The sequence below is a fragment of the Myotis lucifugus genome, unplaced genomic scaffold (genome assembly GCF_000147115.1).
Source record: "Myotis lucifugus unplaced genomic scaffold, Myoluc2.0 scaffold_40, whole genome shotgun sequence".
Lineage (NCBI taxonomy): Eukaryota > Metazoa > Chordata > Mammalia > Chiroptera > Vespertilionidae > Myotis > Myotis lucifugus.
In genome coordinates, this window is record NW_005871088.1 from 3354853 (window position 1) to 3378384 (window position 23532).

The following is a 23532-nucleotide window of genomic DNA, read 5'->3' on the forward strand; positions in this document are numbered from 1 at the left end:
CAGGAGATAGTGGCAGGTGCTCAGGAGAAACAAATAAACATGGAAGGGAGAGAGGAAGTTTTGGGATGGGTATTACAAGTTTAGATAGAGTGGCTAGGGAAGGTTTCATAACAAGTGTTAACATAGTTATGAGAAAAAGGGCTCTGGAGACACAAAGAGGGAGTGATAATCTTCACAGGAAATTGAAGAAGGTTTCGAAGAGGACACGATTTTGAGGTGGGTTCTGAAGGATGAATAGTGGCTTCTGAAAGGGCATTCAGGTACAGTGAGAACAGCACATGCAAGGGTACAGGGGCATGAGAGGGCTTCTCAGGCTGGGAAAAGGGAAGAAAGAGGCTTTGTGTAGTTTGAGAACAGTATGGGAGATGTGGTAAGAGCCAAGACAAGAGAAGTTAGGAGGATTTTTATGCCATATAAAGGAGAGTGGATTTTATTCTATGGGCAGTAGGGTGCCAACAAAGGTTTTGGAACTGAGAAGTCAGTTGATCAGCCTAGGTCTAAGGAGGATCACTCTAGAGCAGCTGTGGGCAAACTACGGCCCGCGGGCCGGATCCAGCCCGTTTGAAATGAATAAAACTAAAAAAAAAAAAAAAAAGACCGTACCCTTTTATGTAATGATGTTTACTTTGAATTTATATATTAGTTCACACAAACACTCCATCCATGCTTTTGTTCCGGCCCTCCGGTCTAGTTTAAGAACCCATTGTGGCCCTCGAGTCAAAAAGTTTGCCCACCCCTGCTCTAGAGGCATCATGCAGGCCAGAGTGGTGGGGGAAGACCATGAAGGAGGGCCATCATGACAATCTAAGGAAATGACTGCTGTGCTTGGACAGCTGACTTGGAGTCAGACTGCACTTCCACTGCAGTGTTTATATACCTGAAACAAACAGGTGTCCACTTCAAAATGCCAGTGAGATGACAGCTCTTTGTCAAACAAAAAATTCATATTTTGCAACAGAATCCACAATTAATGCTGTTTTTTTATAACTTTAAGAAACATTATGACTGTTTTTGGGCTTCTACATAACCACATAAGTGGCTTTCTTTATATGATGTTTTCTGCTATTATCTGCTTGCTTTTAAACCGGGAATAAATGTTGTGTCCAATCAGTCAAAATGTTTATGTAAAACTTAGTGGAAGAAGAAAAAAGTTAGAAGTCAGTGTCAAATGGGCATTTTATTCACCCATTCAGCACTAATCCCCACCTTCTAGAGTGCCATATGAAAAAAAAATAAATACAGCTTGCTGAGTGTTTTCCCAATTATAAAAGGACTATATGCTTCTTCCAAGTGGAAGGGGAAAAAACAAAGCATGCCTAATTCCATCCACTCTCCAAATACCCCAAGTACTAAAACTTTTGGTGTATTTCCTCTGGCTTCTTTTCTGTAGGTAGCTTTTGTTTGTTTTACATCATTAAGAACACACAATATACACAATCTTGTCTTAGCACCAGTTTCAGTAATTTTTCCAGTGCATCATTAATGACAGCATAAAATGGAATCAGGCATATGTGTGGCTCAAGCCAAAAGTCTCAGAGGTGAAGGCATTATAACACTTGCATTAATTCTAAATTTTTGATGCATCTCCCCTATATTATCATAAAATATTTTAATCTGTCCCAGTGTGACCCTTGGGAGCTGTACTGAATGAGTCTAATCCGTACTTCACAGATGCCACTTCATACATTCCAAGGTAGCTCTGTCATGTCTCCCTTTGTCTTCTTTTCTTCACATGAAAGATCAACATTTATTTCGATCATTGCTCATATTGCAGCACCTTTACTAGCCTGGTTCCCTTTGTCTGAACCATCTCTAGTTTCACAATGTCCCTCTTAAAATATGGCATCAGGATTTGAACACAACACTTCAGATGGGACTACCATCTCATTTTGTTTTGCCGTTATTATACTTTTCTTAATTCACCCTATAGGTCTATTAACTTTTTAATCAATCATGTACAATTACTGGGTCAAATAAGAATGGGCCGCTGTTGAAACAAATCTCTTCCATCTTTATTGACACAACTGTAAGTGTTATTTATGCTAAACTTCATATTATTAGTTTCACTCCAAAATCCTAGCTGATTAAGATAATTCCCAATTCTAATTCTGTCATCTAGCACATTGGCTAGTTTTGCGTTTTTCACATATTGGACACACATGCTTTCTATGTGCTCATTTGCACTGCATTAGAAATACTGAAGGCAAAGGGTCCACACTACAAGATGTGAGTGACCGCCCTTCCTGGTTGGCAGCAAGCTTTTAATACACAGTCTATAACTCCACCTAAGTGTACCGCCACTATTCAGCCCATGTTTCTTTGTTGGGGGTCTGTCAAATGCCTTGATTCAATTAAGACAACGTGAATACCACTCCCAATGGTTTCTTTCTTTTCTTGTTACTTAAAAGTCATCTATTTAAATGATTAATTCTAGAATTGCTGCCCATTGTTGCTAAGAGTTGACATCCAGCTCAATGGTCCATTAATTTCCAGACACTTCTTTTGCATTTTGGAAAACGAGGAACGTTTGTTCAGCTCCAGTCTTACTTAGAAGCCTGAATAGATTCACATAAATAAAATATCCAATGTCAGGACTCTATGGGTCTATGACCATTATAGAAGTAAACTAAAACTAAGGCAGCAGGAGTAATAAACAGAATTTTTCAGACTTTGGACACAATACTGCACATATAAATAATCAAAAGATGCAATCTAATCTAGATTAGAACTGTTCTGAAGAAATTGCAGGGTAAAAGCAATAAAACAAAAGCGAGATTCCCCCAACAGTCTCACTGTCTCCTGTGTAAAAGCTGCTGTTGGGCTCTCTTCCATGTACCCTGGACCTATTTACTCCCCCTTGGTCCATCTCATCAAAGTAAAGCTGTCCCTTCAGGCCAGCCTGGGCAATGGCGACCCACCACGTCTACGAATAGGTCCTTCTCTGATAATCACAGAGGCTATTCACTCCTTCTTTCTCTTCTGGAGCATATTGTCTCCATCTCATCTTCCCACCAGTGGAACATTACTTAAAATGTTGTGGTAAAGATTTCGTGGCTCTAGAATGAAAAGGTAGAGTGGCATTAAGCCACACCATAGCCAGCCTAGTTCTAAACTGCTACCTGATGCTCTGTAATCGAACACTTGAAAAGTTCTAGAGAGGTGGGCCTATACAAGGGATTCACATCAGTATCCTCTTCTGTGATGTTTTAAAAATTACAACTGTGCTTGGACCGAAGAGCTAGATGTTCTGATGTAATAAATCTAGGGCATTGTACTGTTTTTAAGCTCCACAGGTGAATTTTCTCTGTGCTTCTTCTAAAGAACCACTGTTCTACACCTACCTAACTTCTCCAAACTAGCAAATGGGTACAGTTATCAACCGCTTCCCACTATTATGAGAGACAAAACTTATTTTTAATTTACTCTATTCCTACATGTATAGGTGTTAGTGTAATATAAGCTTTGCGTAAGCCAAACATTAAGAGTTGAGAAGCAAATGTATCCCCCATGTTAATCTGAGCCACAGTCAATCTTGCAAGGTAGAAGAGAAACAGTTTAGCATTATCTTTAACAGTTAGGGTCATCTTTATGGTCTTAGATTCTACTTACCGTTTCCAAACTTCTTAAATAAAGACGATAATTTGTGATGTAAACTCTTCCCTTAATGGGGCCATTGAAAGGACATATGTAAATAACTTCTTTGTCTATTAAGATAAAAAAAGTACCCTAAAATAATGGAAATATATACCAAGATATACAACAAATGGCACTAATTTAATATAAACTATTTGGCTAAGAATAACTACAATAAAAATCACTGAAAAGTTTGAAAGCAAGCATTGGCAATGTTTCTACATTACCATGCTTGGTCCAGTGAGGCCGTTAGGGAATGAGTGGGGCCACACGTCACCTCTAGGCACTAGTGGTGCTTCTCTGAGCTTGCCCACCATGTTGTCACTACCTGGGGCAAGGGGATAACAGCTGGAGAGCAGAAGTGAATGAGAATACTAATGCTGCTACTCTCAAGAGGTTATAAAGGTAACTGCTGAGCTATTTCAACCAGAGGGTTGCAATTCTGTAGGACAGTCTCATGGACTAACCACCAGATAGGGTTTGAGGTTTGCCAACCTCTAATTATACAAACATAGTGATGTTTTTAATAAATGCATGTCAGCAGTAGAGATGTTTCAATAGTCTACTCTTTCTCTTTTAATAGTCCAGATGAGAGTTTAGCTAGATACATCTCAAACATTTAAATGATATAAAACAGATGGCCAAGAGAATAGTACAATTTTGGTAGAATCAAACATAAGAAGAAACTAAATTAGGAGAGTTAATTTATTATAAAAATGTATCTTTCTCTTATCTTTCAAGGATGTCCTTGAATGTGTTAATGGCTTTTAATTTTTTAAAACAAACTTGAAATCCTTCTCTCCTCAGGTGCTAAATGAAAAATACCCAGTAAGGCTACCTCATGCTAATTCAGTTACTACACACCAATTAAGGTTTTGGCACTGATATAGAGCACCAAAACTTCATATGTGAAAATCACCAAAAGTAAGCTATCCTCTTTGCTCTTATCCAGAAATTGGAATTCTTGCAAGTCGGTGGACATGAAATAGTTTCTCCTGATGCATGGTTAACTAATTCACAAAGGCATCATATGTATGACCTTAATCTAATTAGCACCATCCATTTAAACTAAACAATCAAGATCTTAATGAATAAAGCAAAAGGTTCCCTGAAACAATGCTAACTATATTATCACCAAATATATGGGAATCTGAGAGGGAGTCGACCCTAATGTAAAATGTGAAAGCCTACAATATCAGCCCTTGGATTGGAAGCTGTCAGATGTGTCTGTATTCTTAAACCAGAATAATCTGGTTCTTCCACAGTAGATACCTTCCTCTTAATATAAATTTATCATGAAAAAATAAGTCAACAATAAAATTATGACATCAATATTACTAACTTCAGTTATCTGGCAAATGAAAGCTATTTTAAACCATTATGGTTTCCTATATTTCAAAGAAGAGAATACTGAGACTTTAAGCCTTTAACTTGATCATTTTAAAGCATATCATAAACTAGAAAACCTTAATATCATTTTGTCCTTATAACCTCAAGCCATGAGAGCTTATCACTCCAATAAGTAACTTTCAAGAGATAACCCACATTTCCCCCAAAAAATAATTACGTCTTTGATACAGAGAAAAGTATATCATTATCCTGGAGAGCACAAAGCTCTTGAAAGAACTCTTTGATCAAGAAACTAATGCACAGAGTTCTCTCCTTATTAAGACTTTTAAACAAAGCTAGCTTATTTGTCTAAATTTGACTTCTAAGAGCATGAGGAATAGAAGTCACCTGATCCTGCTGGACCTCTCACCAATTTATGCAAATCCTAACTTCACAGGATCCTTACCAGTAATGCGAATTTCTCCTGGAAGTCGAGGAACAGCCTCACTGAGATCCCGATTGACTCCATCCCTAGAAGTCTGTAAATGAAACAGTGGCATCAGAAGTAATCACATTACATTTGCACAGGTTTTCAAGCAACCTGAAAAACAACTGACCAGAAATACACATTATAAAGGAAAAAAAAAATCAGAGAAATACTTATCATTATAGAACACTGGCATAGAAAATTTAAACTAAAACATACCCTCAAAATTCAGTAGCAGTGATAACTTTTAGTCTGCAAATAATATTAGCATGCTTTTAACTAATATTAATTTTAAACACCCCTTCCAAGCACTTCACCATTAACAGCATTCAGAAAAATGACAAAAAGTAAATATTAAATGTCTTCTATAGATACATGTAAACTGTGACAGTTTTTTTTCCTATTAAATATTTAGTCATTTATCTTTTTTGTTAAGAGTAGAAATGAAAACTTCTTTCAATGGGGCCTTACCTGAGCCACAGTAATCACAGACTCTTCTTACAATGCCAGAAAATAACCTTTATTACATATTGGGTTTCTTATTTTACTAAGATCCTTCCTCACTTAGGTAACTTGATAAGAGGAAAGGGATCTGTCATTGAACTTTGGAGCTGACAAGAGGCTTAGGTACCATCTACACAAATACTTGCCATGTCTCTAGGCCTCCTGGCTTCAGAGGTATTTCCAGACCTGTGCCTTATTCAATGGCCACAGCAGCTCCCTCAGGGAGGCAAGTAGTAACTACTGAAACCCAGAGGGAAGTTCTAAGTGTAATGTGACATAATTGGCCATTGTGACCCGGATGCCTGGTTAGGTGTCTCTCAATCTATTCAACTGCCGTAGTGGATTCATAACAATGATGGGCTGGCTATGTCCACTTTAGGGCATATGAGGCACATCATTAAAATCTGTTTGAGCAAAAGGTATTTTTCAGCATTACTTTTCATTCATTTTTTTCTAGTTGTTTTCCAAAATGTCACACTGTAATCATCTCATGTGTGAAGTTAGTTAATACTTCCCTCAAAGGGGTTTTGTGAATGTATTAAGTGAAACGAAATGCATAAGCACACTTTTGTGAATTATCAAGGGCTATGTAAAGTATTATCAAATGAGAGAAATGCGAATTGTGTATTTAGGTAATATATAAGCTATCAAAGAGGGGTGCTTTCCTGGATTTTTAATGGTTATATCTTTTTTATTCAGGCACAAAATGAAAATTCTTAGCCAATTTTCAGTATGTTTTAGTGCTTGCAAGCTAAGCATTTTTAACTAGGAGGACAAGACAAGTTGTCCCCAGCCAGGAATGCCTTCCTCAATAAGGAGCAAAATCACACACCTTATATAAATTAGACTGGAAATAAATTACCACCATCCTTTAACACCACCTCTCACTAACTAAAAACAAGTGTAATGAGCAAATTTAATATTCAGTATGCCTTTGAAATACCATAGTTCTGGGTCAGAAGAAAGCATAATTCAACCACAAAATAAGAAAAACAAATGTTTGATTAACACAGGATAACATGAAATTAGCATAGGATATACTTTATTTTAATGTTATACCTTATTGGAGTTATTTTTTTAAAAAACCATATTTTTATTGATTTCAGAGAGGAAGGGACAGGGAGAGAGAGATAGATAGAAACATCAATGATGAGAATCATTGCTCGGCTGCCTCCTGCACGCCCCCTACTGGGGATTGAGCTGGTAACCCGGAATCGAACCTGGGACCCTTTAGTCCCCAGGCTGATGCTCTACCCACTGAGCCAACCAGGTAGGGCTACTTTTGTGTTTAGAACTGATTCTTTACTAAACACAAACATTACATTACTAAAATACAATAAAAATTTATGTAATCTTGGTGAGTAAAGGGTCCTTATAAACATGATACCAAAAGCAGAAAATATAAAATAAAAGCTTGGTAGATGTGTTTACATAAAAACTTTAAACCTGTGACTTTCAAAATAAAAATATTATAATATACTTAGACAAAATGTAAATATAATTAAAAGGTTGACAATAAGCTAGGTAAAAAAGGTGAAGGGGAATAAGATGTACAAACTTCCAGTTATAAAATAAGTCAGCCAAAGAGATATAGTGTACAGTTCAGGGAATATAGTCAACAAAAACCAAAAAAAAAAATTAGGACAAAGACTTGTAATGTATATTATAAAGAGTTGGTTATAATATATAAAGAACACTTATAAATCAATAGAAAAAGTCCCCCAAACATTCCAAAGGCAATTAGACAAAGCACATGAACAGTCACTTCACAAAATAAATACAAATAAACAAAAAGCACATTTTCTTATTTTTTAAAAGAGCAACCTCGTTAGTAATCAGGGAAATACAAATTAAAAGACATCAGTTTGCTCCCTTCTGATTGCATCCCCCTACATGGCTATTGGGAGTGTAAATTAACCTTTGTGGTAGATAATCAAGAATATGTATCAAAAGCCTTAAAGGGCCATGAATAAAGCTTATTTTAAATTGATCCCTTACTTCCAATTTATGTTCCAAAATCTTCCTCTAGTTATATAATTTTCTCCTCAATACTTTGAACCATTTTCTGTTAATGTTGTATTTGTTTTAGTCATGCAACTATTTTATCATCATAATTAGAAAATAATGTCAATATTCAGGAGAGTTTTCCAATATCTCTTTCAGAAAACTTTCAGGGGAGAGGGACTGCCTATAACACAAATGTAATATTCACAACACAGAGAATCTAAAAATGAAGTTACATGAAAGGATTTACAAACCAAACTCAAATAAAACATATAAGGTAGCCTGTTTTTTCTAGAACAAGGTGGGATAATAAATAAAACCACATTTATTGAAGTATTTACATTATGTGAACAAATAATGTAATTAATAATTCAATAAATTCAAAATGACTGCCTAATATGAAAAGAGAAATGCAGAGAAAGAGATGGGATAAATCTGAAAACACGACTTACCCTCTTAATAGACTCATTTTCCAAGGAGCGTGAATTATATTTAGAAGTTGGTGCAGAAGCCATACTGGAACTCTACCAAGAAAGACAACATTCAATATCAACGGAATTGTATGCAATTTCAGACATATGTAACAAATGTTGGGGGTCCATCTGGGTCATGGCTGTATCCTGCTATTTAAATATTGTAATTGAGAACCAACAGTACTACACTTTACAGTCCCTATTTCCATTGTAGTCTCCAGTGGGAATGACACACACAAAGGACTAAACACAGCACCAGTCAAGGACAGAGCTCTGGGAAAGGTGCAGGGCACTATGGAAGAACAGGAAAGGGCAGCTAGCTATGTATGCATGGGGGAGCCCAGAGGAAGATAGCACACATATTCCTGGATTTTTTTATTCATTGCATTCAAATAGTCATCTAAAAGAATTTAATGTTTAGCAACTGTGCAGCAGGCCTCAAATTTCCACATTTCTTAATTTTTAAAGATTATATAGAGGCAGCAGAGCAATAAAAAGGGTAGACAATTGAACTCACAGTATTTTCCCCTTTAAGAATTCTATTTTTGTCCTAGCTGTTTGCTCAGTGGTTAGAGTATTGGCCCAAGGATTATAGGGTTGTGGGTTCGATTCTGGTCAAGGGCATGTACCTTGGTTGCAGGTTCAATCCCCAGCATCAGTTGGGGCCAAGTGTGGGAGGCAACCAATCGATGTGTTTCTCTCACATCAATGTTTTTCTCTCTGTCTCTCCCCATCCCTTCCATTCTCTTTAAAAATCAATGGGAAGAAATATCCTCAGGCGAGGATTAACAACAACAACAACAAAAGAATTCTATTTTCTTCAAATTAAGACAATTATAATGGCATGAATTTGATAGAAATCAAATTAGTAAGATTTGATTTAATCAGTATTTTCTAAGGAAAGCATACACTTACTTAATTTAAATAATGCATATTCATCACAAGTCAGACATAAATGAAAGCATCATGTCAGAACATATACAAGGTTATAATGCAAGATTTACACTTGTGAAGATTATAACAACAGGAATCTAAGTAATGTTTCAGTTATTTTATTAATCAAAGTTAGTGACAGAGAAGTACACTGAAGCTAGAGAGAGGTACACAGTATTCAGTTCAACAAAGTGACTGTTGTTATTTGTGGGATCTTTCCCCCAGGCTCATTAAATGAGTAACTACTTGCTAACAAAATGCAGCATGGAGAATATCAACACACCTTAGCACAAAAACTAGTGATCTGATAGCTTTTCAGTGTCAATCACTGTCATTAAGTAAGGCCCAAGAGAGATGACAAGATGCAGATAAGCATAACCATGGGAATGAAGAGGCAGAGAAATGGTCAGGTGAGGACAATCTTATAAGATTAGGACTATCAGCCCCCCATCCTCAGAACTGAGCTCTCTAAGGCAAGGCTGGGGGGGTCCATCTGGGTCATAGCTGTATCCTGGCACACAGTTGACACTCATAACTATTTAGTGAATGTGCAAAACACACAATAATTGTGAAACATCATGATGGGGTTAGATGGTATATTGGTTCACCAAATCCCCGAACACTGAAACTAGGGAACTACTGATGAGACATAAAAATGAACAATTAGGGCAAAGTACAACACTTCTTTATAAAAAGGGATACTAAACTTCAAAAACCTGAAACTCATACTAAGATGTGGCACAACCTAAAATTAGAAATAACTTTTTAAAAAGATTAATGAATAGTAACTCTAAAATGAATTAAATTCTGACAGAATATCCTTGAAAAGCTTCTCTAACCTTAAATTCAAATCCCAGCAAAATAACCCTTTATTCTGAGATAGGAGAATGGATGAGATGGACTAGATAGAGCAAGTCAGATATTTTTGCCCTAAAATTATTCTATTGACTAAATAAGATTATATATTTAGGGAATTTCCTTCAGTAACAGATACAAAATTACTTTTTAGTAATCAAATACTATAATATTTAAATCATTTAAAAAGTCAGTGTTTTCAAACAAAAGTTAAATTATTACTATCAAGTCAACAGAAGAAATTAAAAATGTTGGGTTATGTAGTCAATTCAGTCTTCACCTTCCTGTTCCTGTTTATAAACCATAAAAGATTAATCTTCCTATTTTCAATACTCATTTAAATTTTTCAACTTAAAATGAACTAAATATAACAGAGGAAAGTCCACATTTCCCCCTTATTTTTAACTACCTTATTGACACATAACTCAAATATTGTACAACTCACCCTATTCAAGTGTACAATTTAATGGCTTTTAGTATATCCACAGAGTTATGCAACTATAACCGCAATAAACCTTAGAACATTGTCATCACCCCAAAGGAGAAATCCCGTACCATTATTAGTCACTCATCACTCCCCATTCTCCCAGCCCCGAAGCTATCACGAATTTGCTCTCTCTACAGATTTGCCCATCCTGGACATTTTATATAAATGAATTCATATAATATGCAGTCTTTATGTCTAAAGCGCTCATTTTAGAGTTATAACTGCCACTAAAAGTTAGACCAAGTACAAATCTGAGAAATCCAAGGGCCCAGGTTAAGTGGGTCAGTTTTGAGATGAGGTTCGCTGTAAAAGCTCATCAGTGAACTTCTTTTTGTTGAATGGTTCCATTTATTCCTGAAATACACAGAAGCTGGAACAGTATGATGCTGGAAAGCATAGATGTTGGAGCTGACTCAATTCAAATTCTGACTCTGCATCTCAGTATTTGACCTTGGGAAGGTTATTTAACTTCTCTGGCCTTAGGTTTTAGAACAGTGCCCGGTATATTTGTTAAATAAATTATTGTCATTTTTTCAATTATGAAAGGATAATTATTGAATGCTGACACCATAATCTAGTCTACAAATTAGTCCTGACCCTATAAATACTAGGAAGAAAGTTAATGACTATCAGGATAATGCATTGCTGGTAGTGACCTAGCTATAAAGCTTCTCTTTAAAAAGTACATGAAAATAATGTCTCATTAGGACCAGGGAAAGCAGTATAGTGCTGTGGAAAATGTACTAGATGGACGAGCACAGGCCCTAGGCTTTCTTGAACTTATCAAGCATGGAAAGTTCATCTATACTTTCATCTATAAAATATCTACATTGGTCTAAACACAGTTCAATAATAATTAGAAACTATAGTGAAGTTTACAAAAGTCAGCTACCCTTTTGGTTATAGAGTATTTTGCTCAAAGCCTCTAAAGCTCGTTTTAATCCTTTTTGTTCAAAAAACATTTAAATTGAGGTTACCTTGGCTTTAAAGTGAAAATTGAAACGTAATTCCCTATATATATATGCTAATTACAAGATTCTAACCAAAGGTAGACAGACTTCTATCATTTTTGACCCTGAAAAACAACTTTTGTTATGATTTAAGCCCAAACCTCCCTATTATGGAGATGAGCAGGAGAGCCTAGAGAGTGTGTGACAAGGCCATGGCATGAGTTAGTGGCAAGGCTAGCTCTAGCCTAGGCCTCTTGACCAACACTGCAATGTCCTTTCCACCCAGAGAAAAGAGCTTCCAAATGGTCTCTATTTTTAAAAGAAGACAACAACAACATGTTAGATGTGACTGGTCCCAAGTTCAGCAGAAAAGGAGTTTTAGACTAAGAATCACAGTTAAGAAAACAACTCATTTAAGCAAGAAATCTTTGGGGCTGCCAACTCCCTTCAAATAAAGGTGGCATTATATAATAAATCAAAACTTTAAGTCACAACATGGCCTTAATTGTGTTTCCTTAAATTCAAGACAAATAACCTCAGTGGTCTTATGGTATTCCCTTGTCTGTCTCCCCCAGTTTCCCACCCTCCTCTCTTCCACCTCTCTCTCTGTCTTTGTCTTCTCTCTGCCCCTCTCCATATCTTCTTCCTACCACTTACCAACTTTCAGATATCTGTTGTTACCCTCTACCTCAACCCATCAGAATACAAACCCCCACCAAAATACAAGCCCCCACCAGAATACAAGTCCCCACCAGATGGGGATTCTGGTCTATTTTATTTACTGCTCCATTTACAACACCTGTAACAGTGACTGGCTGACACCCAGTAGGTACTTGATAGGCATTTGTTAAATGAATGTATGAACTGGGCAATAACTGCTATTTGTCCAATGGTTCATTTAAGGCAGAAATTCATGCAAGCTTAAAAAACGGTAGAACAAATCTTTGCCTAATCAAGGCATGATGGCCCTGGGCAGCAGGATGGCAGCATTAACTTATGCCTCCTTGAGGCAATAGCACTAAAAAGAACTTGAACACTACCATAGTACTTCCTAAGAAATAGACATTTCAAATTAAGGCACCTAAACCTCTTCCATCATGCCCTTCTTCCAGACTAAGAAACTATTCTACTCTCCACTGAATATGAAAAATAGGACTCAACAAAACACCTGCAGCAGACATAAGTATAAACACTTTCAAACAAATAAGGGCCATTTTTACCCTCTTGTAAAAATCTAAAAGCAGTAGAACCAGAAAATAAGTTTGACTTCTACTTCACAGAGCCTTTGCAAGCAAAATCTAAACTCCAATGGGAGCTCTAGTTTCCATGGTCACCTGATCAATGGGCCTAAATTAGTGGTTTTACTGAACTTTCCATGTAACAACAGAGACAAAAGGCATGCAGGTCTTCTTTTGTTTTTTGTTTGTTTTTTAATCAGTGTGCTTTCTTACCCTGTGTTCACATTTAAATGAAGTTTAAGAATGGTCTTTCTCTGGAGCAGCGGTCGCCAACTGGTGGTTCATGGACCACTGGTGGTCCGTGAGATCCGAAAGTTGGCGACCGCTGCTCTGGAGGGTCCCTTGAAAGCTAGAGAAACTCTACCCAGTCTGAAAATGAACTTCTAAAGCCTACCAGCAAGTGAGAAGTTATGCATAAGTAGCCTCTGAATTGAGAATTCCAGGTCTTCCCAAAGGAGCTCTCTTTACTTGGAAGTCTGTTTTGAAAACAAATGCCAAATACGTAGGGAAGCCCCAATGCTCCCTTTCTTATAAAACTACTTTCTGTACATCCCATTTGCTAGCCTAAAACAAAAATCATAAATATTATCAACCTAAACACAATTTCAAAAAATAATCGATATAATGTCCTAACTCCAGTATAAAGGAGAAATAAAAGGATACTGAAGTATAATGAAATAATTTATTTTACAACACATTACACTAAAAACAAAAACACCCACTCCCATTTCCAATGTGGCCTCTAAGGGGAGTATTACCTCTCCCCTATGAGAACTAATAGCAGGAAGTTCTGTACCTGGAGTGCCAGGAAACACAGGATTTAATAAATCAACTTATTCTGACTTTTGCATTAAAGTTGCTCTGACTGTAGGACACCTAGGAGGCAAGAAAATGAAAAAGATGCCTTGAGATGTCTTCAACCAAACCATTCTCAGCACAAAAGAGAAATGTTCACATCCCAACCATTTTGAAACTAGTACACTATCAATTCAACTTCTACATTAGCCCAACCCACATGAAAACAAATGATGGTTTGCAAAACTAGAAATTTATTTCATTTCTATACATTTTCCTTTGAACAGGGATTGGTAAACTTTTTCTGTAAATGGGCACATCTACACTAATAAAAGAGAAACATGCAAATTGGTGTCACTCCACTACGCCCACCAGCCAATCAGAGTGACTATGCAAATTAACCCAACAAAGATGGCGGTTAATTTGCATACACAAGTGGCTCCGGCCAGACTGAAGACTGAAGACTGAAGACTGAAGAGGCTTGGCTTCTCTGCTGCAGCCAGAGGGGAGAAGCCTAGCATGGAGGCTTGGCTTCTCCGCTGCGGCCAGACCAAAGGCCTGGGTCCCGGGTGCTGGAGGATAACCGGTGCCGGCAGCCAGGGGAAGGAAGGCCTACTGCGCGAATCTTCATGCAATGGGCTTCTAGTCCTATATAATAAAAGGCTAATGTGCAAATTGACTGAACAGCAGAACTGATTGCTATGATGTGCACTGACCACCAGGGGGCAGACGCTCAATGCAGGAGCTGCCCTCTGGTGGTCAATGTGCTCCCACAGGGGGAGCGCCGCTCAACCAGAAGCCGTGAGCCCAGCAGCGGTGGCGGGAACACCGCGAGTGCAGCAGCAGTGGCGGGAACATCTCCCGCCCCTGTGGCAGCACGAAGGATGTCCAACTGACAGCTTCAGCCCACTCCCCATCAGTGGGACATCCCCCAAGGTCTCCCAGACTGCAAGAGGGCACAGGCCGGGCTGAGGGAACCCCCTGAGTGCATGAATTTCATACACCGGGCCTCTAGTAGTAAATATTTTAGGTTTTGTGAGCCATAAAGACTCTATTGCAGCTATTGAACACTGTTGTAGCATGAAAGCGGCCATAGGTGATGCGGAAATGACAGAATGTGGCTGTACGCCAGTAAGACTTTATTTACAAAAACAAGCTGTCACCCTCCGCCTTAAACTATTAAAATACATTATTTCAAAGTGAAATTCCCTCAGCCAAAGCAAATAATAATTGTTATTAACTCCACCATTCACAGCCATACCTTGTAAAAATGCACTATGACCAGCTGCAAAACTGTGCCATGTAGTTGACAAAAGAAGGGGTTTCTGTATTTAGACCAGTTTATGTTTCAAATACCAACTTTGTCACCTGAGTAATAATAATAATAGTCATGTAACCCTGGATAAACTGCAGTTCCCTATCTGTGAAATGGACATGATACTACCTACCGCATGAAGCTGTGATGAGGAACATGCAAAATGCTGGCACAGCAGATGGCAAAACAGAGGCACAGGGTCCCTTCCCCTTAGAGGAGATGTTTAGATAAAATCTAAGTTATTCCACAAACTGGCACTAATATAATACATGATGTCTAACACCGCCTAACCATTCTGCATACACATTTTCTAAGATGATCCATATAATTTTGGCAAGGCTCTGAACAGCCTTAAAGCAGTTTATCCTCAAAGCATGCCTATTTCCATTAAAAAAGTATATACTTGAGTCCTAGCCCAGGGAAACTTTCCATGGGATCCCTAACATGGAGACCTTGCCTCATTACCTTCTATTCTAACCCAGGAATCTAGAAATACACTAGAGGCTTCTTAGAGTAAATCTAACTGTATTTATTCTAAAACAGTACCCTCCTGTCAAAGTAAACTGCTTATTATCCAAGTAGATAATTGCAAAACATATACATCAGAGCTTCTTGATTTGTCTTAGTGACATCAAACCTCAGGGCTAAAAGGGGTTTGATGATTCTTCTTTGGAAATTAAACAACACAATTCAGACCCAGTGGAGAACGCATTTTGAATCATTTTTCCCCATGGTTGGTGATGGATTTGAGCTGATCCATTCACCCTATTACTTGGTCCCCTCAGAACAAATGGCATATCTTCAAGACAGCTGAATGGCTTTAGAGGCATAAGCTGTGGCCATGGAACAGAGTAACTTTAGAATGCTTCATAAATTGAAGTTGGTATGCTAAATAAACTATTAGAAAAGTCAACCACCATCAGGTTAACTTTTTTAAATAAAAAAAGCTACCTAGTAATGATATTATATATATTTAAACAGGTCTTTAAATTTGCCAATGGATTTTGTAACCATCAGATACCTGCCAGTAAACAGAGTTTTAAAATAGAAACAAGATCAAGTTCCCCATTCACCTGCCAATTCCCAAATTTATGAACCCAGCTGATCTGCTCCATGACAAAAGTATATTTTGTTTAACTATTTCCCCCTGTTAGACACTGTTCCCAAAAAGTACAATTTACATTTATAAGTAAAAAGTACCTTAAACAAAAGTTAATTGTAAATGTTGATGATAAGAGTAAACATATGCAAATAGTCATAGCTGTAATAGTAATGAAGGTGCCAGTTCAAAACATCTCCTTACTTTCTAAGGACCTTCTCGGACTGAGCATTACTGACAAAGATTCCTCCAACTGGAATTAGTGGTAGAGGGGGAGGAACCGAAGGGAACTAAAGAGCGGATGTGCAGTTTTTAGAAAAATAAAGAGAAGAGAAAAGGCTGGAGATGATAACCTGCCATTCAGACCAATTCCTCCAGGCACTTTCACTGCGTGGGAGAAGCAGGGTTTTGTTGGCATAGGGTCCTTATTTATCTGCTTCAAGACACAGGAAGATTTTCCTGACACACACACACAAACACACACCTCACTTTTCTGTACATTGTACAAATTTCTAATATTTCACTTGTCATGCTATACTCTGTGTATCCACTGACGTTTTGGGTCTTTGTTATATCTGAGCTTCCTAAGGGCAAGGGCTGTTTCACACTGTGGTACCAGCACAGAGCAGTTTGAGCGCTCAGTCAATTAATAAATGAATACAGGATCACCCTCATAAACTTTCACGACTTTGGAGACATTAATCTTTAGCCATTAAAGATTCTCCAGCCTCCCTCTCTAGGGCTGATTTTTTGTGTTTACAACTACTTTGCATATCTGTATAACTTTTCCACATATGTAGTATATATCCCTAAATATTATGTTGAGTTTGAACTTTTATATATAACTGGAATTGTTACACATTCTTCTGCCCCTTGCATTGTTGTGAGAGCCATAAATATGAATGTGTGGAGTTGTGCTCCACTCATTTTCCCTGCTGCATAGTAGTCCATTGTTCACACTTTGTTAGCCATGCTCTTCTCAGTGGTTATTTGAACTGGTTCCAGGTTTTGTTGTTACAAACAGTGCTGTTATAAACAATCTTGTAAATGTCTCCTACTTCCAGCACACATGTAAGAACTGCAATGGGTTTTTGTGCTAGATTTTCCAGTAGCTTTTTCTGATCTTGGAGTAAGTGTGTGTGTGTGTGTGTGTGTGTGCGCGCGCGCGCGCGCGCATTTTCATCCATTAGCCATCTTCTCAATATAACGAGATGGCTAATGGATGAAAATGTAGGCACATCAACCATTTGAGATGAAATGAAAAATAAAAGCCAGGGTTGTCAACACTCTAATTCAAGCAGCAAGGGGCGGGGGGCGGGGGGAGGCAAAAGAATGGATGGGCACTGTCTGAGTTTCCTAAAGCTACTGTAATAAAGTGCCACAAACTGAAAGCTTACAAAATAAATTTATTCTCTCCCAGTTCTAAAGGCTACAGACTGAAATCAGGGTGTCAGCAGGGCCACGCTCCCCGGCAGGCTTAAGGGCAGGGTCCTTCCTGTCTCTTCCAGCTTTTGGTGGTTGCAACCGCAGCATTTCTATCTCTGTGTCTGTCATCACATGGCCTTCTTCTCTGTTTGTCTCTGCATATTGTTCTCCTCTAAGGACACCGGTCATATTGGATTAAGGGTCCATCCTCCTCCAGTATGACCTTAACTAGTTATATCTGCAATGACCCTATTTCCAAATAAGGTCATATTCCAAGGTACTGGGGCATAGGCCTATCAACATATCTTTCTGGGGGACACAATCCAATTCATAACAGAGATAAGAGGTTGGCTACAGAAATTAACAATCTACAAAATGATCATATTGTTACATTCAGAACAATTTAGTTTGTCAATCCATCTATAATCATTCACTAAATATCTATTATATTAACCAGCACTGATATATTAATACCACTTCTTAGAAGAAATAATGAAATGATACCAGGCCAATCATTACTGAGACACTCTTCAATCAGCATGAATAATTGTTTAATCTTTTTTCCAAAGAGGTAAAAAAAAAAATCAGTAACTATATATTGGGCAACTACTCTGGACCACAATAGGAAATTCTTTAAAAAATGAGTCAGATCTTCAAGGAGCTAGTAACTGAGTTGGGGAGATAAATAAATGTAAGACAAATTAAGTAGTTAGTGATAAAGACAATGAATAGATATAAATTAAATAATAATAAATACAGATGATACTATACAACTAAGGCAAAATAGAATATCTGGTCATCAATGATTATGGCTTCCATTTATTAATCCTTTATGATGTGCCAGGTAGTGTTTTAAGCACAGATGAACTCATTCAATGCCCCCAACAACCCCATAAGGCAACTACTATTATTACCTTCATATGAAAACACACAACCCCAAGGAACAGGAAGGTTAAAAAACATGTCCACTAAGAACTACCAATGTTAGAATTCAAACACAACCAGTCTGGCACTCTTATCCACTAATTCTCTAATAGATGACCAAGTTAAAAATGGGGATATTATGCCTTCTGCTTACACAACTGAATAAAAAAACTTTTTAGGAATACCATCTCTATGTAACAAAATCAGATAGTCATAAAGAAGTCAAGTCTTCATTTTAAAGATAAGTAAACAAATAGTTTACTTTCCCAAAAAAAATCCAGGCACTAAACCAGTACATTTCTTCTGGTTTGTCCACTGCAATATTACTTTGTATCACAGAAGAGTTTTTTCAAGCTATATTTTTAAAGGAGGAAAATTTTTATTACTAATAAACAAAAATAGAATAAATACCCCATGAGGCACAACTATGCTATAATGAGATCTTTGTTAAAATGTCCATCAGCATATATGTAGCTAGATGAGTTATTCTTCAAAGTAGTCCCTTTAGATGGTGTGCACTTATTCCAGCAACACTCAACTATTCCCAGTATTCTTCCAATTCTTTTTTTGAAACTGCCTTTAGAGTTTTTAAAATATTAAAAGAGAGGAAAAAAAACATATATGTGAGAGAGAAACATTATTTGGTTGCATCCTGTAGGCACCATGGTCAGGACCGAACTCGCAACCTGGTCATGTGCTCTGATGAGGAATCAAACCAGGAACCTTTCGGTGCACAGGACAATACTCAACCAACTGAGACACACTAGCAAGGGCTGCCTTTACAGTTTAAAGCCAAATAAAACATCTTCTTGTGAATTTTACCATATCTCAATTAATTTAAAACACAATGCTTACAACAACACGAATGCTCACTCTCTCTATTTAATAGGTGGGCCCCAAAATTATTTCAGCCTAGAGCCAAAAACCAAGGCCTCACTCAAAGACTTGACACCATTGAGGACATTTTTTAAAAAGTGCCATGATCTCTTAAGGCACTTCTAAAGAAGAGTTCAAAAAATGGGCTGGATAATTTTGATTTGGAGCTTCCTGTTTCTTCTCTGTATGGGCTAGAAGTAAAAAGCAGAAAGTTAGATTTTTTTTTTTAAATGTTGCATAGGGCCTCTCAATTATTGAAAATGCTAAGCTTGATATAGCTTAATTAGTCACAGTTTACAAGAGCAGGTTGACCTTGAAGGTTCACAGAGATCAGCACCAGGACTAGAAGCCTGCCCAAGAGGCCACAGTAGTTAGAGGAGTGTCCAAAAGCAATCTCTAAAGACTGGCTTCATTAGAAGCCTTGGAGATTCAGAAAGAGAAAGACTTGCAGTGACCCAGAGTATGGACAATGTTTATCTTCCTGCTTGGGGCAGTTACCTATTCTAGCCATACATACAAGTGGCCACCCACCCCTGCTATAGAAGAAGCTGAAAGAAACGTACGCGCGCGCGCGCGCACGCACACACACACACACACACACACACACACACACACACACACACACTTCTAGAACTTGGCACTGTTCACAGGGAGGAAGTTTTCATAGATGTAGAAGAAATAATCTAAAAGTCAGAAATAAAAAAGCAAGGAGATAAAGAGGAACCAAAACCAGTGTCAAAAGAATGGCAAAGAAAGGGAAGATGAAGAAATTCCAGTACTATTCCTATAACTGTGACACATATAAATCTAACACAGATAATTTCCATGGCTTTTGAAGGAGCATTATATGCTGCTCCACAGAAGAATAAAAAGAATTCCCACACAGGCCAGTGTTGCACAGTAGTTAGAGTGTCTGCCTGTGCACCTAAGGATCAAATATTTGATTCCAGATCAAGGGCACATACCTGGGTTACAGGTTGGATCCCGGTTGTGGGAGGCAACCAATCGATGTGTCTCTCTCATATCAATGTTTCTCTTTTCCTCTCCCTCCCCCTCCATCCCTCACCCCTCCCTCCCTTCCTCCCTCTCTCTCTTAAAAAAAAAGCAAAGGAAAAAGTATTCTTGGGTGAGGATTGAAAAAAAAAAAGAATTCCCAAGGTATATTATCTTCCTGAAGATGGTATCTGAGACATACATAATTCTACAAACATAACTCAACATCTAATCATAATAAAAATAAACTCTCAGTAAACTAGGAATAGTCAAGGGAACCTATGTAAAACCTATAGCTAACATTCTTAATGGTGAAAGATGGAATACTTTCCCACTAAGTGTGGGAACAGTGCATTCAATATCTTTCAGAGATCTTAGCAAGTTTAATAAGGCAAGAAAAAGAAATAAAAGGCATAACATATTGGAAGGAAGAAGTAAAATTGTATTTGTAAATGACATGATCATGTATGTCAAAAAAATCCTAAAAATATTACAGAAAACTATTAGAACTACTAAAATTAGTAAGGTTGCATGATTCCCAAGGTCAACATAAAAATTGTATTTGTATTGTTAGCAATAAACAAATGGGAATTAAAGTATAAAATGGGGTCTGTTTGCCACTATAGAGCTAAACGTATGAGCTAAAACTGCAAAGTCGCCAAACTGGTTTGGCTCAGTGGATAGAGCGTCGGCCTGCGGACTGAAAGGTCCCAGGTTCGATTCCGGTCAAGGGCATGTACCTTGGTTGCGGGCGCATCCCCAGTGGGGAGTGTGCAGGAGGCAGCTGGTCGATATTTCTCTCTCATCAATGTTTCTAACTCTCTATCCCTCTCCCTTCCTCTCTGTAAAAAAATCAATAAAATATATTTTTAAAAAAAACAAAAAACTGCAAAGTCCTAGAGCAGTGGTCAGCAAACTCATTAGTCAACAGAGCCAAATATCAACAGTACAATGACTGGAATTTCTTTTGAGAGCCAAATTTTTTAAACTTAAACTATATAGGTAGGTACATTGTTATTAATTTAATTAGGGTACTCCTAAGGCTTAGGAAGAGCCACACTCAAGGGGCCAAAGAGCCGCATGTGGCTCGCGAGCCGCCGTTTGCCGACCATGGTCCTAGAGGGAGACATAGGAGAAAATCTTTGGGAACTTAAGTTAGGCAAAGATTTCTGAGAGCACAAAAAGCACAAACCATAGCAGGAAAAAATGATAAACTGGATTTTTTAAAAAGAATAGTTTATTGAATTTTAGAGAGAGAGGAAGAGAAACACCCACGTGAGAGAGCAACATCCATTGGCTGCCTCCTGCATGGCCCCCGCTGGAGATCAAGCCTGCAACCTAAACATGTGTCCTGACCTGGAATTGAACCAGCAACCCTTTGGTACATGGGACGATGCCCAACAAACTGAGCCACACTAGCCAGGGCTAAACTGGATTTTTATCAAAATGAAAAACCTTTGCTCTTTCAATGGCACAGTTAAGAAAATGAAAGGATAAATCACAGTTTGAGAAGAAAGTACTTGCAAATCACATATCTGATAAAGGTCTGTATCCAAAATGTATGAAGACGTCTTATAACTTAATAATAAAACAATCCAATAAGAAACAGGCAAAATATTTAAGCACACACTTTACCAAAGATATATGAATGGCCAATAAGATATACATGAAGATACACTCATCATCGTTAGTCATAGGAATATGCACATTAAAACCACAATGTGCTACCATTACACACCCACTGAAATGGCTGCAATTTAACAAGACAGATAATAAAAAGTATTGGTGAGGACATGTCCCACGCAGAACTCTCAGACTTTGCCAGTAGAAATGCAAAATGGCACTTTGGAAAATAGGTTGACAGTTTCTTGTAAAGTTAAATATACACTAAATATATGGCCCAGCAATGAAACATTTAAGTCCACATAAAAGACCTGTAAGCAAATGTTGATAGCACTCTATTCATAATGGCAAACACACACACACACACACACACACACACACACACACAAAACAAACAAAAAACAAAAAAAAAAAACAACAACCCAGAATCAACTCAAATGTTCATCGACATGGACAAATTATGTTACAGTATATTACAGCCACACTTCAGAATACTACTCAGCAACAGAGTCACCAACTGCTTATACATGAGACAATGTGGTGGATGAGTACAAAAAACATTCTGCTAAATAAAAAACAACCACAAGATACTATATAAATCTACCCTCAACACATCTCAAATAACTACTAGCATTCAGACCACATTCTTTGACCTTAATACAGTTAAATTAGAAATCAGTTTTAAAAATACCTAGAGCTCTAGCTGGTGTTGCTCAGTTGGTTAGAGTGCTGTCCCATGCACAGAAAGGTCTCGAGTTTGATTCCCAGTAAAGGTACATACCCAGGTTGTACCTTCGATCCCCAGTCAGGGCACAAAGGGGAGGCAACCAATCGATGTTTCTATCACATTGATGTCTCTCTATCTCTTTCCCTCCCTCCCTTTTTTCCTCTCCCTCTCCCCTCCTCTCTAGAATGAAAAACATATTCTTGGGTAAGGATTAAAAAAATACTAATAATAAATAAAAATACCTACAAAATGTATTTGTAAATTTAAAAATAGACTTCTAAGCAACTCACAGGTGAATGAAATAATCACAATGGAAATTAGAATATACATATACTATAATTAAATAATAAACATACTATGTTTTAAAATATCAAAACAGCAGAATAAATCCAGACAGAAGGAAGAAGAAAACAGAGATTTCCAGAATGTATTTTAAGTGAAAAAAGCAAGAAGCTGATTAGTGTATGTAGTATGCTTTTTTGATGTAAGAAAAGGAGGGAATATAAGTGTGTGTGTATGTGTGTGTTTACATGCTTACTTAAATTTTCAAAAGAAGAAACATAGAAGAATAAATTAAAAATTAATGATATAGTGTCTGGACAGTGTGGCTCAGTGATAGAGCATAAACCTATAAACCAGGAGGTCACAGTTCTATTTTCCAGTCAGGGCACATGCCCAGGTTGCAGGCTCGATCCCCAGTTGGGGGGCGTGCAGGAGGCAGCCAATCAATGATTCTCATCACTGATGTTTCTATCTCTCTTTTTCTCTCCCTTTCTCTCTGAAATCAATCAAAATATATATTTTTAAAAATCACAAAAACTAATGATATTGATTGAGGAGGGTGGGGGTGGACAGCATGCTT

At 37.6% G+C, this 23532-nt stretch overlaps 1 protein-coding gene across 5 annotated transcripts in view; it reads right to left on the reverse strand.

Moving 5' to 3' along the window:
• MTM1 (myotubularin 1) overlaps nucleotides 1-23532 on the reverse strand; it is a 101177-nt gene that overhangs the window by 69224 nt on the left and 8421 nt on the right. For 3 of the 5 annotated variants that reach the window (XM_006087736.2, XM_014454938.2, XM_014454937.2), the window contains exons 2-4: nucleotides 8410-8481; nucleotides 5429-5501; nucleotides 3610-3704 (exon numbers count right to left, since the gene is read on the reverse strand). In XM_006087736.2, the coding sequence (XP_006087798.1) occupies nucleotides 3610-3704; nucleotides 5429-5501; nucleotides 8410-8472 (231 nt within the window). In that variant the 5' untranslated portion in view covers nucleotides 8473-8481. The remainder of the gene's footprint in view (nucleotides 1-3609; nucleotides 3705-5428; nucleotides 5502-8409; nucleotides 8482-23532) is intronic. The other 2 variants (XM_023753047.1, XM_023753048.1) reach the window with 1 other exon arrangement.